Source organism: Gekko japonicus, unplaced genomic scaffold (genome assembly GCF_001447785.1).
Source record: "Gekko japonicus isolate JY-2015 unplaced genomic scaffold, Gekko_japonicus_V1.1 scaffold3794, whole genome shotgun sequence".
Classification (NCBI taxonomy): Eukaryota; Metazoa; Chordata; class Lepidosauria; order Squamata; family Gekkonidae; genus Gekko; species Gekko japonicus.
The window spans coordinates 94545-108991 of record NW_015167656.1 but is presented as its reverse complement, the minus strand read 5'-3'; the positions used below and the strand labels follow the sequence as shown (position 1 = coordinate 108991).

Sequence of the window (14447 nt, the reverse complement as noted above, 5' to 3'; positions counted from 1 at the left end):
TCCTCCTCCTCCTCCTCCTCCTCCTCCTCCTCCTCTTCTTCTTCTTCTTCTTGAATTCTTCTTCTGGAATTCTTCCGGAATCGTTCCACTGAATGTGAGGGGCAATTTTGTTGATTCTCTCTCAACATTTGTGGAGTTATTCATTCAGTTGCGCCTCTGTTGAGACTTAGCTCCAGGGATTACTGATGAGACGTGAGCAAAACATGTGTTAGGATGTATCTGGGGCAGGCGCACCAAGTGAAATTTTTCAATGAGTCTGACAAAGTAAGCCAAAGAACCATTTTATGGTGATTATGATTGTAAAGGGGCTTTTCTTTTATGTCACTATCATCTCATCAGAATCCCATCCAGAGGAGCTCTTTTGTGTAGCTAATGATTTATTCTTACGTTCTGTGCGCCTCGGCGTTTAGTCATGAGCCAACTTCAGAGGACGGCGGAAGACAGGAAGGCCTGGCGTGATCTGGTCCATGGGGTTGCAGAGTCGGACTCAACTGTGCGACTGAACAACAACAACAAGAACATTCTTATCCCACCTTTCCCTCAAGAAGCCTAGGATGACATATGTGGTTATCCCTCCTCCATTTTGTCCTCAAAACAGCACTACGAGGAAGGTAGGCTGAGAGTGAATGGCCAAGGTCACCCGACAAGCGTCTTCATGTCAGAGAAGGGATTTGAACCTGGGTCTTTCAGAATCTAACCAAACATTTTAGCCACTACATCACATTGGTTATTGAGCCAAACAGGGAATGATGATAAGGTGTGACAATTTTGCTTGATTTCCCCCCCCTGATCACGTCACTCAGATTTGATCCAACTTGGATGTGACACATGGGGCAAAGTCCAGATCAAGGTATATATCATATTTGAATAATTCACTGTGTGTTTTCCTCAAAGCTTGTCAACATGTTATTTTGGGTTGGGAAAGCCATTGCATTTTGTTTAGATCTCTGACCTTCCTGGGTTTAAAAGATTAGTTAGACAGAGTTGGGGCCATTGTTGAGGGAGATTATCAGTGCTTATTTGAGGGAGGGGAGGTTCCTGATGCCTTTGAAAAGGGCAATACTGGAGCCATGTGATGACCTCACTAACCACAGGCCAGTTATCAGCCCTCCGTTTTGGGGGACTATATTGTGGTGGAACAATGCCAGAGGCACTCAACTGACAGGCACATCCTTTCTTAACCTTGTTCAATGTTGCTTCCATTCTGCTTATGAACATAAGAACATAAGAGAAGCCAATGTTGGATCAGGCCAATGGCCCATCCAGTCCAACATTCTTGTCACACAGTGGCCAAAAATACCATGTGCCATCAGGAAATCCACCAGTGGGGCCAGGACATTAGAAGCCCTCCCACTGTTGACCCCCCCAAGCACCAAGAATACAGAGCATCCCTTGCCCCAAAGTCCCTAACTATGCCTTGTGGCTAATAGCCACCGATGGACCTCTGCTCCATATGCTTATCTAATTCCCTCTTGAAGCCGTCCATGCTTGTAGTCGCCACCGCCTCCTGTGGCAGTGAATCCCATGTGTTAATCACTCTTTGGGTGAAGAAGGACTTCCTTTTATCCATTCTACCCTGACCACTCAGCAATTTCATGGAGTGCCCACGAGTTCTTTTATTGTAAGAAAGGGAGACAAGTACCTCTATCCAATGCATAATCTTATAAACCTCGATCATGTCCCCCCTCAGCCGTCGTTTCTCCAGGCTAAAGAGCCCCAAGCGCGTCAACCTTTCTTCATAGGGAAAGTTTTCCAACCCTTTGATCATTCTCGTTGCCCTTTTCTGCACTGAGGTAGCTTCAGTGTTCCTGAGCCTTGTCTTTATCTGGAAATCTTTCAGCAGCTTTTGACTGAGTGGGGTTATAAAATACCGCTGTAGCTCCTTGAGTACCCAGCTAGAATTACGGGTTTGTGCTGTGTACACTTCCTTAACGGAGTGCTCCCAAAGAATGCTTGTTGATAATTGGGGTCCTCACTGGGGAGGGAAATGGTAGCAATGTCTAAAAATAAATAAATAAAACAATGTCACCTCTGGCCTGTGGTAGCTGCTTATATCACGTTAAAAAAGGGCCAGGTCTATCACCAGGGGTCATTTTGTAGAAAAAGAGGTGCAGGAGCTCATTAGCGTAACTCATTAGCATAACTTATTTGCATATGCCACACCCCCTGGCATCATTGGAAGTGTGTCAGAAGGCAACACCCACCGCTCAGGCTCCACTGGACTTGTTTGGATTTCTAGCTATTGGGAGGGGGGACGGCACAGATCTGTCCTCGCATATGAGGGAGAGCTTGTACCTGGTGGGCCAGGGGGGGGCCTCTGCAACTTATTTGGCTGCTTCTTCCTCTGACTGAGGGCTGCTGGGAGCAGGGGGTGGGGTGTTGCATGTGCCCGCCCCCTGGGCTCTTTACTGCCGGAGCTCCGCTCCTGTGTGCTCCTGCAGGAAATGACCCCTGTCTATCACTGTTATTGTTAAGTTGGACCTCATCAATATAAGGATGACGCTTAGCTCTGTGTTATGTTAACCGGTCCAGTCCAGTCAGCTGAAATCCTGAATCAGTATTTGAAAACAATGGTCAGATGATTAACACACTGTTATTAAGGGACGGTTAGCTCTGATATGAACCTACGCCTGTTAGTTAAGGTCTGTTTCAGAGGCCCTTTCCTGAGTTCCCTGCCTTTAGAAGTTCAGTGAGTCATTGCCAGAGAGAAGGTCTTTTCCATGGTGGTTACCCATTATGAAACGCCTTCTCCAGAGAAGAAGAGAGAGAAGAGATTGATTTTATACCCCACCCTTCACTACCTGAAGGAGTCTCAGAGTGGCTTACAAACTCCTTTCCTTTCCCCTCCCCACAACAGACACCCTGTGAGCAATGTTCCATCTATGCTGTGGAGTCTTGTGAGCAAAAATTCTACATTGTAAGCTACTGGCATTGAAGCTGTGAGCAAGCGATTCAGCTGCTGCATAAATTATTTTGCTCTGGAGCCCTGCTTCCCGAGCGAAGGCAAAAATCTGTGAGCCGGAGGCTAAAAAACTGTGAGCTAGCTCACACTAACTCCGCTTAAAGGGAACTCTGCATGTGTGGTAGGTGGGACTGAGAGAGCTCTTTTGAGAACTGCTCCTGAGAGAACAGCTCTTACAGAACTTGTAACTGACCCAAAGTCACATCAGCGGCTGCATGTGGAGGAGTGGGGAATCAAATCCAGTTTCCCCAGATTAGAGTCCACGCTCCTAAACACAACACCAAACTGGCTGATACCTACATTTGCCTGATACCTAGTAAAGCCTGTCCTATTTACCCATGCTTTTAATTGTATGTAGATTATGGGTAACTAGTTCAATATTTTATGAATGCATTTTTGGATTGTCATATTTGTGGTAATTGGATGTCATTCTTTTATGTTCGCTGCCGTGAGTCGCTATATTTGGATGACAAAAAGGCAGGATGAAAATGTCAAGCTTTGTTCCTTACCGTGTAGAAAAACGAATAGCTGGAAAACGCTCCCTTCTGCGAATACATCCTTGTCGAGGAAAAGCATAGTTTTCCAATTCACATTAAATACTGCTAATCCCGTGAACACAACTGGGCAAACATCTGTTTTGTTTATTATTATTAATTTATTATTTATTAAATGTATACCCCGCCCGCCCCACAGGTGAGCTCAGGGCGGCTTACAGCGATGGCACCAATTGCCGGTAAAACCAATGAAACAATAGACAACAATACAATACAGATAAAAACATAAGAACCATAACGTGCTATTAGTTGTACAGTTCATTACTTGCCTATTCAGATGGCATATTAAGATGACTACAGTGGCTGAGTTCCAGCTCAACGCCGTCCCGAGTCACTCAGTGGAGTGAGCCAGATGGCAAAACTGAGGCCTTTCTCTTCCCAGCTCTCGAGGACCAGATAACTTTGGATTTTTTAAAAATACTTTTCCCCACCCATGTTCTCCCTAAAAGAGTGAACATGCCATGCTTTCTTTGTGAGTCACCTGTATTGGTGAGATTCTCTTAGGATCATGACCTTCTTGTAAACCTTATTTCACTGACCTTGCGCAATCCACTGGCTTTATCATTGTGAAATATTACGTACCTTTCAAGTAGCACTATGGTAGCATCGAGGATATTTGTTGGGAACTGCAATAGATCCCGCAGGGCCCTGATCTCCTCCGGTAGCTCGTTCCACCACTAAGTAGCCGCCACCAAGAAAGCCCTGGCCCTCGTCACGGCGAGCCTGGCCTTCTTGGCTAACTCAATGAAAACTTCTTTACTAACTCAATGAAAACTCTTAGGGTTATATGTTTACCCACGCAATGTAGCCATACTATAAATTGCAAATCTAATACATGGCAGATGATTGAGACAGAAGGCTATATCCAAGTCATCATCTGAAAATAAAGTAGGGAAGCAAAACACAATTGGCGGTAAGTCACATGGGTGAAAATGTAATAATTTAAGGAGAAAGTCTTTGCAAAGACTCCTTCTGTAGGAAAATATAGCCGCCAGCAGGCAACTACCCTGTTACGGGGCTGGTTCCTGTAGCCAGTTCTCTTCTCTTTGCAGGTATGATGCTTCAATGGACCCATGCAAGCTTTCTTTTAAAGCATTAAGAAATATGACTGTTTCAGTAGCCTTCACACATTCCTGTTGTACTTCTCTCCCCCCTACGTTCCCCCCCCCCCTGCAAAGGAGAATCATGGACTTGTTGTGTCCCTGAGTTCTCCCTTCTGCTACTGGGCCTCTCTTGTGAAGAACCGATGGCTCCAGCGAGAGATTGAGCAGGTCCTCTGCATAAACACACTGCTGAGGAGCAGGGTGTGTAATCAAAGAGGAACTTCACCGTGGTTTCTGATGATACCATTAGGCTTCCTCTGTGCCTGTAATATGGACTGCTTCAAGCTATTCCAGACTGTCCTTTCTCACTTACCTAGGAAGAGGAAGCGATCCACTGCAGTGGGGGGGGGGTTGGACATGGCAGAACGCTCCCCTATTCTGGGAAGCAGTGTAGAGGTATCTGCCATGGTAGCTTCCCAAGACGGGAAGCTTCAGCCTGTCGTGGCAATTGCCACCCTAATCAGTTAGTAGACACGAGTATGAGTCACAACTGTCGTGTACTCATGCTATTTAATCTAAAGAACCATTCGCTTCCAGGGAGATTAATTTCCGTCCCTAGTATGACTCTCGTAGAGCCATCCACGAAGCATTATCAAAACAGGGGATGGCTCAAGCTAGTTATCAGCCCCAATGCCCACCTCCCATCGTGCCCAGCTGGCATGATCCTAGGAGGCCGCAGAAGTAATACCCTCCTCTGCAGTCTGCTTTAAATGGATCCAAACAGGGGCGGATGAAGGCTCACCGGTGCCCTAAGCACTGACCAATCTTGGTGCCCCCCCCTCCTTTCCACACTGACCCCCAGTCCATTTTAGTTGTCGACCTGTCTGGCCAGATATACGATGTAGGTTGCAGCAATACAAAAATGTATTCATAGGATTGAAGAATGGACAGACTTTAAAGAGTATATTGAGAAAAATTGGGATGTTAAAAATAGTTTACTTTGCTTTGATAGTTATTAAGAGCGGGAATGGTAATAGATAAGGTTTGAAAGTGAGAAAATGTTATCTGAAATGATTACCTGAAAATGTGAAAGAGACAATGTATAATGATAAGGGGACAATAAAATGGAAAGGAGAGGGGGAGCATTACGGGAAGCCACTGAGAGGGGGGGAGAGGAGAAAAGAGAAAAGGATATTTGTTAAAAGAAAAGATGTAATGTTTAATATGTTGTTATATCCAAAAATAAAAAGTTTGATAAAAAAATGTATTCATAGGATAACACAATATACTGTACATACTAAGCCAAGCTTGGGCTACATAAAGTTCTTTTCACCCTTTTCCCAACTGTGTGGTGCCCCCTTTGGCCCTGGTGCCCTAAGCACCTGCTTAGTCTGCTTCATGGTGAATCCGCCCCTGGATCCAAGGTAGCAGCGAAATGGTTGAGGTATGCACCTGCCCTTGGCAGGATCCAAGGCAGGCTGCGAAGGAAAGGATTTTGCAGCCCACCAAGGCAGCAGCTCTACCGGCGCAGGAGACAATGGTAGGTGTAAGACACACCCACTGTCTTCTGCCACGTTGCGGCCCCCGCCCCTGCTTAGGCGCCCCTCGCAGCCGCGTCACTTGAGCAGTGAACCAGCCCTACTGGATAGACTCAGCGTCTGAAGTTAATACAGCCTGTTGTAATTCAGCTTGACCTTGGGTTGAAATCTTTAATTCCATGGGTTTGTTTTGCTCTCTAAATCTCTAGTATTGACCTCGCTTCCCGCCTTGGCTGTGCCACCCAGCACCCCCACCAAGACCATATCTTCTTCCGTGGTGAACGGACTAGAAATGACAGAGCAACGAAGTTGGGTGTACCTTGAGGAGATGGTCAATTCGCTGCTCAGCACGGCTCAGCAGCTGAAGAATCTCATTGAACAAGCGAAGCAGGCCACCTCCTCGTACAGAGAAGCCGCCGTCACCCAAGCAAAAATTCAAGCCGACGCGGAGAGGAAAGAGGTAACCGCAACACAAGAAATGAAACCCTTCTGGGTCAAAAGTTCCTCCACAGCCAGCTGTTCAAGAAGTGACCCCCGCACAACTGGTTTCTTTCACGGGAGAGTGGAGGTTTGGCCGCTGTGCAGCTTTGTAACGTCACTCGTATTGCAGAAAACGTCTGTATTTCAATGTTATTCAGGGTATTTTTTGTAGAAAAAGCCCAGCAGGAACTCATTAGCATAATAGGCCACACCCAACAGCAGAAACATATTAGCATATTAGGCCACACCTCCATGTTACCAGAAATGTGGTCATCCAGCCACACCCACCTTTTGCTTGTTATTCTGTTTACCTTGTTTGTTGTCAAAACCCAGGGCCTTTCTTTGTAGCAGGAACTCCTTTGCATGTTAGGCCACACACCCCTAATGTAGCCAATCTTAATGAGTTTCTGCCGTTGGGTGTGGCCTATTATGCTAATGAGTTCCTGCTGGGCGTGGCCAACTCGGGAGCCAGCCGGAACTCCATTCCTGTGCGTTCCTGCCCAAAAATAGCCCTGGTGTTATTCATCTCTGCCGTTGATGAAACGAAGGGCAATGCAGTGAATTCTAGCCCTTTTCCGGGTAGTTAGAAACGGCACAAAGCTTTTTCACCGAGCGATTGTAAGAGCTGGGTGTCCTTGCTGTGTGCCAAGGCTAATCTCCGTTTGGGCCCACCATAGCATCCCAGACTCTTGTCTTACGTTCAGAACAAATTAGGGCAATCGTTTTGCTCAACTTAACTGTCTCCATCATATAGGCTTTCAAAAACGGAAAGCGGCAGAGAGAGAAATGGGACGGGAGGGGAGTAGCCCAGGGGGGTAGAAAGAGCACCAAGATTTATTATTATTTTTTAATTATTATTATTAAATTTCTATCCCGCCCTCCCCGTAGGGCTGCCAAGTGGGGGCAGGTGGCGGGTAAACCCCCGCTTTGGAGGCCCGATTTCCCCTGATCGTCAGAGGGAAAACTCTATGGTTTTCCCTCCGACGATCGTGGCCACGCCCTCAACGTGATTGACGTCGCGCGTCACTTCTGGTGATGTGCTGGCGGCGCGCGCGCGACGAGGGACGGCTCCCGGTGCGCGGCGAGGCTCCCCTGCCAGTGAGTGAAATTCACTTGGCAACCCTACCTCCCCGCGAACGGACCCACGGCGGCTTACAATTAAGGGCACCATGTGCCAGAATATATAAAACATGTAAAAACAAGATAAAACAATCATATATAGCAATTAAAGTGCTCAGTGATGCTGTTAGGTTAGATAGCCAGCAGGGGACCGTTCAGCAGTACTTCACTTGCTTATCCTTTTCACTTAAATGTATCCGTAATTCAGCGGTCAGTATCTGATGAAGAGAGCTTTGGCTTTCCAAAGCTTCTACCCCGGTGATCCGGTTGGTCTTTAAAGTGCTGTGGGATTCGAATCTTGCTCTTGTATTGCAGACCAACACGGCTACCCACCTGGAACAGTTGTCAGATAAGCAGAAGAAGACATGGATAAGCCCATTCAACTCCACACCTAAACAAGGAAATCCATAATTTCTACACATTCCAAAAAAACAACAAAAAAACCATTAAAATAAGCCATGTACTTCAGAGCAACATAACGCAGGATTGTTAACCTTAGATCAGTATAGCGCTGACCTGTAGGTCTGGAGCAAAGGTAAAATGTTATCGGTCACTGCACCTTAAAGGGAAATATTGAGACTGTATTTGTGTAATGCCTAATGTGCTAACCGAAGTCAAAGTAGCAACCTGAAAGAGCGGGGCATATATTTTGAATTAGCAGTGCAGGACAGAAAAAGCAAGTGACTCAAGTCTCCAGAATTACTATACAAGAAAGATATTGCTGCGTGGATGATGTTGCCATCAGCAAAAATAAAGGAAGCTGGTTTCCTAAGGAGAGGCATTAAATTGGTTGCTGTGAGGGACTTTTGTGCTCTTTTCTGTGCGATAGACTTCATTTTTTCCCCCTATATTGAAACCTGTCAAATTCATACTGTGACATGCTCTTTCCTGTTCCACGTAATGAGGTAGATAATTTACATCTGTTGTCTGACAACTGGCTGAAATAGAATGTGAGCAGTCAAGCACTTCGTGTAGGAGAGGTTGAGGCCATCTGTTGTCAGTGACGTTTCCATAGCCTTTGGATGCAAATCTTTTTTCCCTGTTTTGCTTCTAGGCAGTGAAGTAAATACAGTGGGACGGCATACTCTAGGTATATTTCTCCAGTCAGGGAATGAAGGTATAGCATGGTATATTTGTTTGTTCTAGTGCTGTATCCTATGGCGGCTCTGAGAGGATTAGTTTTCCACCCACGGCCCACCGACCATTCTTATTCCACAAGCTGCTTCCTGCTACCTTATTCTCCTGCTTGTGCCTGAAGATATGCTGTGTAACCAAATGTAATTACTTTCCAGAGTTAGGTGTTTTAATAAAACACAGGCCGAGTCAGTATCCCTTCCTCTTAAATAAGAGAAACACAGCTGCTTGTGTGATTATTCAGTTTGACAACTGCCTCTGTATATTTTGAACTTTTGTTAGATGGGTACGTGGTTTATATTTCTAGATTTCTCTGGAAGCCTAGCATTCCCCCCCCCCCCCCGCGCTTTTTTCTGCTGAAGTGTAGTCAGGGGTCATTTCGTAGAAAAAGTGGTGCAGGAGCTCATTAGCATAACCCATTAGCATAACTTATTTGCATATGCCACCCCCCCCTGACTTCACCGGAAGTGTGTCAGAAGGCAACACCCACCGCTCAGACTCCACTGGATTGTTTTGGATTGCTAGCTATTGGGGGGCGGGGGGTCGTGCAGATCTGTCCTCGCAGAGGAGGGAGAGCTTGTACCTGAATAAAACTTGGTCTTAAAGGTGCCACTGGACTGTTTTGGACCAGGGGGGGCTCTGCAACTTACCTGGCTGCTTCTTGCTCTGACTGAGGGCTGCTGGGAGCAGGGAGCGGGGTTTGTTGCATGTGCCCACCCCCTGGGCTCTTTATTCCAGAGCTCTGCTCCTGTGCGCTTCTGCAGGAAATGACCCCTGGAGGTAGTGATGGGGCGGGGTGTTCCTACAGCTGAGCCAGATTCTGCTTCAGGAGGGGGATTCTTCTGCACACTCTGGTGACAAATGGCATCCAGCCTTGGTGGCAGCATCAAGAGCAAGATGATGGCTTGCACAGCTGGATGGAAAGGATCCTAAGAGTAACCCTGTTCCTCCCACCTGGCAGGGCTGGCTGAGCACTCTTCTCCCAAACATCTGGGGTAAAACCGAGGGAATTCAGGGCTATTTTTGGGTGGGAACGCACAGGAACGGAGTGCTGGCTGGCTTCAGAGTTGGCCACAGCCACTACAGCCAAAATCTCTGCATGCATGGCTACAGAGGGAAGGCCTGGAGAACAGACCCCACACACACACGGCAATTCCGAGGCGGGCGGGCCGGGGCCCCCCTGGAAGGATCGGGGAGGCATTTAAATGCCTCCCCATGCCATCCCCAGCCTGTCCAAGGGCCAGCTTGCCCGTGGTCCCTGCAGCCGCAGGGCACCCGGGCAACCCAAGGGAAGGCAGTTTAAACTGCCTTCCCTTCAAGGGGGGGCTTGTCCGGGCTCCCTGCAACCACGGGGCGCCCGGGTAAGTCATGGGAAGGCATGGGGTGTGGCCTAATATGCTAATGAGTTTCTGCTGTTGGGTGTGGCCTATGATGCTAATGTGTTTCCGCTGTTGGGTGTGGCCTATTATGCTAATGCGTTTCTGCTGTTGGGTGTGGCCTATTATGCTAATGAGTTCCTGCTGGGCTTTTTCTACCAAAAAAAGCCCTGGGAATCATCATCATCATCATTTATTAAATTTGTTAATCGCCCTATCCCAGCTTACGCTGGGCTCTGGGCAATGTACACGAGGGCAGAATGCCATAAAAACATATAAACCTTGAAATTCTAACAGAATAAAATTCTAAAACCCCCGACAGAGTCCACGATGATGGCGTCCTGGAAATTCCTACCCCAACTCGGGGCTAGTGGGCCAGTTTCTGGGCAGGGGGAGAGGGAACTCATAACAGCAATTTGCAGGGGGGGGGTTTTGCCAACCAAGGAAAAAACTGTTGCTGCCCTCGACCCAAAGCCTGGCAGAACATCTCTGCCTTACAGGCCCTGAGGAATGGCGTCAGATCCCGCCGCAGGGCCCCGATGTGTCATTTGGCCGAGAGTTCCACCCGGCCGGGGCCAGGACCGAGAAGGCCCCTGCCCCTGGTTGAGGAATGAATACATACACGTTTCCTGTCTAGGCAGGCTCATGTTCTTAATGCTGTGTTTACGGGAGGAAGAAGGACAGTTGAGAGGCCGTGCGCATTAGCCGCCTTCATACTGATCCCCAGCCATGCCTCCGGATGAACGATCATTGCCTGGAAATGTGTCGATTCGTTGAACGCCCTGTGATCAGATATGGCTAAGCAGGGGTCATTTCGTAGAAAAAGAGGTGCAGGAGCTCATTAGCATAACTCATTCGCATGACTTATTTGCATAGGCCGCACCCCCTGACATCACCGGAAGGGTGTCAGAAGGCAACACCCACCACTCAGGCTCCACTGGACTGTTTTGGATTGCTAGCTATTGGGGGTGGGGGGGAAACGTGCAGATCTGTCCTCGCAGAGGAGGGAGGGCTTGTGCCTGAATAAAACCTGGTCTTAAAGGTGCCACTGGACTGTTTTGGACCAGGGGTGGGGGCTCTGCAGCTTACCTGGCTGCTGCTTGCTCTGACTGAGGGCTGCTGGGAGCAGGGGGTGTGGCTTGTTGCATGTGCCCGCCCCCTGTGCTCTTTACTGCCGGAGCTCTGCTCCTGTGCGCTCCTGCAGGAAACGACCCCTGTGGCTAAGGCCTGTGAAGTCATCTTTGTGTTTTCCACAGAGATAAACTGTCTTCAGGATAAGGAGCTTTTTAACATTTCCACAAATGGTTAGTTTTTCTAAGCAGGCAAATTTAAGTTATGAATGTTAACATTCCTGCATTTAGAAATCACATGAATAGAAGAACACCTTCCCTGTCCTGAAATCTGTTTCCCCAGTAGTGTTCAGGGCTTTCCTGGAAAGGGCTTCTTGCACGAATGGAGCGCTCTTGGCATGGGGGCAGGAAGCAAGTGGCCAGTTTTTCTCTGTTTCCCTTCCTCCACCTGCAGTTCCTCCTGCCAACATCCCATGCTTTTTCTGGAGAGTCTCTCTCTCTCTTTTTTTTTAAACAATTTTATTAGGATATATCAATAAGTCAAACTATACATCATCTTATCGACTATCAAACAAATGTTGGAAATGTAAAAGAATAGAGGGTTCTTTCTACCATATGTGGTGGACTTGTGACAAAGCAAAAAACTTTTGGACTGAGGTCCATATAGAGATGGAGAAAATTATGAAATGTAAAATTAAGAAGGAGCCTGAAATGCTACTTCTGGGACTTAAAATGGAAGAAGCCAACACTGCAAAACGGACTTTAATGTGGTATATGATTACGACTGCTAGAATGACATATGCTCAATGCTGGAAACGAGAAAGAACTCCCGGGATTTGGGAGTGGTTAAAAAAGTTACTCTTTATGGTTTTCTGGAGAGTCTCTTGACAGGAGCAACTTTTTTTGGTGGGAGGGTTGTGTGCAAAAGAAAGCAGGGAAGCCCAGTAGTCCAAGCAGAAATCTACTTGCGTTTTGCTGAATCTGCAATTTGGAATCCTCTTGAGCATGAGACTTACAAAACAAACGTTTTTGGACTTTAAAAAAATTTGAAGTATTTGAAATGGAAAACCGTTTGAAATGTAATTTCACCTGGGCTTTAACTTTTGTATCTTTACTGCTCTAATCAAAACCTTCAATGAGGATAACATTTGCATAGACAGGAACCGAAGAGCTTCTGTAAAATTAGTTTCAGTGGGATCATAATCATCTCCTGTTTTAAGAAGTTACACAGGTTCTTCCTTTCCTTATCGTTCTGTTCACGCGAGACAGGTGGCATCTATAGATCTTGCAGAACAAGGAAAATAAATTGTGCAGGCTGCAGTCCCATCTACAATTGCATCTGTTCATCCCATTTAAGATCTGTTTTGGAACATAACGACAGTGCAGATGCCTAAGCGACAATATGAGGGTAACTGAGGTATCCATAAACTTTGAAAGACACATACCTCAGGGGACACTGTATTCTTGAGGCTCCACTCTGCAGAAACATCTCTCTTACTATACGTGATTCAAGCAGTCATCATTGCATTCCGTCGAGTTCTTCTGGGGAACTGAAGCAGCTCAAGGCCCATACCTGTGCCGTGAGCTTCACAATATGTATTTTGGATGTTAACAATAATATTCCGTCCACGTGGACGAGCGACGTAGTTGGTACAAGTCCATGGTTTTCGTGTCATCAGTGCAAATGTCAGTGTTTAACTGTCACTGAAAACAGAAGGTTTGCGAAGGTGAGAGAAGACCGCTGCTAAAGATCGTTCTCCTAATGATCTAAAGCTCCCCTGGGATAGGGCTACATGGCAGAGTGAGTTCCTGTACCTTAAAAAAAGGTAAAGGTTCCCTTGCTCGAAAGCCAGTCGAATCCGACTCTAGGGTTGCGGTGCTCATCTCCGTTTCAAAGCCGAAGAGCCAGCGCTGTCCAAAGACTTTTCTGTGGTCATGTGGCTGGCATGACTAAACACCAAGGTGCACGGAATGCTGTTACCTTCCCACCGAAGTGGTCCCTATTTATCTACTTGCAATTTCTTGCTTTCGAACTGCTAGGTTGGCAGGAGCTGGAACTAGAGATGGGAGCTCACTCCATCATGCGGCACCCGGGTCTCGAACTGCTGAACTACTGACCTTCCACAGCCTGCAGTTCAGCGTCTTAACCACTTGAGCCACCGCAGCTCCTGTACCTTCCATGTGCCTTAAAAAACTTTTTCCCGCGCTCGGAAAAACTCTCCCTTCAGTGAAACTGATGAAGATACAGGACCCCCCTTTCGGCATTTGGACCCAGCAAGCAGTCAGAAATGGCAGGGTTACATCTTAAAGGAAGGCCGCCTCCATTTTATTGATCAGTGCAAGTGTTATGAAAGAGGAATTCCGTGGTGCGTTTTAGGTGACAGAGCCTGGTTTTTATTGGAATGTGCAACCGTAACTATGGAGAGGGAAGGCTAAGCTAACAAGACGATGGGTTAAAGATCATTTTATGTGGCAAACACACTCCCCCGATACCACTCCCATCCGTGGTGCGTTTTAGGTGACAGAGCCTGTTTTTTATTGGAATGTGCAACCGTAACTAAGGAGAGGGAAGGCTAAGCTAACAAGAAGATCGATGCAACGAACATGAAATTGAGCCAACTTCAGAGGACGGCGGAAGACAGGAGGGCCTGGCAAGATCTTATCCATGGGGTCGCGAAGAGTCGAACTCGACTGTGCGACTGAACAACAACAAAAGATCCTCTTCTCCTTTTGTTCTCATGGTGCTTGCAAGACATCAAGTCCAGAGATCTGAGCTCACTCAAAAATGATTGCAGGAATGTGGGCTCACGCAACAGAAACTTCTCCAGGGAAAAGGCACCGACTGAGGCACAGGCTGGATGGCACAGGATGTCCGTGCGTCTCATTTCTTTCATTAAGAATCCTCCCCTTGGTCAGTGAAATCTCCTGCTGTGTCTCCTCTAGGGACTCTGATGGACGGGGGAGAGGGAAGTATCTAGTCAAACCAATATTTTGTGGGCGGGGGGGGGGGGGCTGTCAGAAGAGCTACTTGGCTAAAAAGAATTCCCAGGGGTCATTTCGTAGAAAAACAGGTTGCAGGAGCTCATTAGCATAACTCATTAGCATAACGTATTTGCATATGCCACACCCCCTGACATCACCGGAAGTGTGTCAGAAGGCAACACCCACCGC

At 47.2% G+C, this 14447-nt stretch overlaps 1 protein-coding gene across 1 annotated transcript in view; it reads left to right on the top strand.

The window, feature by feature from the left end:
• Window positions 1–14447, top strand: part of DEAF1 (DEAF1, transcription factor) — a gene marked incomplete at its 5' end in the record, with an annotated part of 39283 nt that overhangs the window by 14627 nt on the left and 10209 nt on the right. Inside the window, one exon of the mRNA XM_015414109.1 lies at window positions 6307–6557. Coding sequence (XP_015269595.1) covers window positions 6307–6557 — 251 coding nt within the window. The remainder of the gene's footprint in view (window positions 1–6306; window positions 6558–14447) is intronic.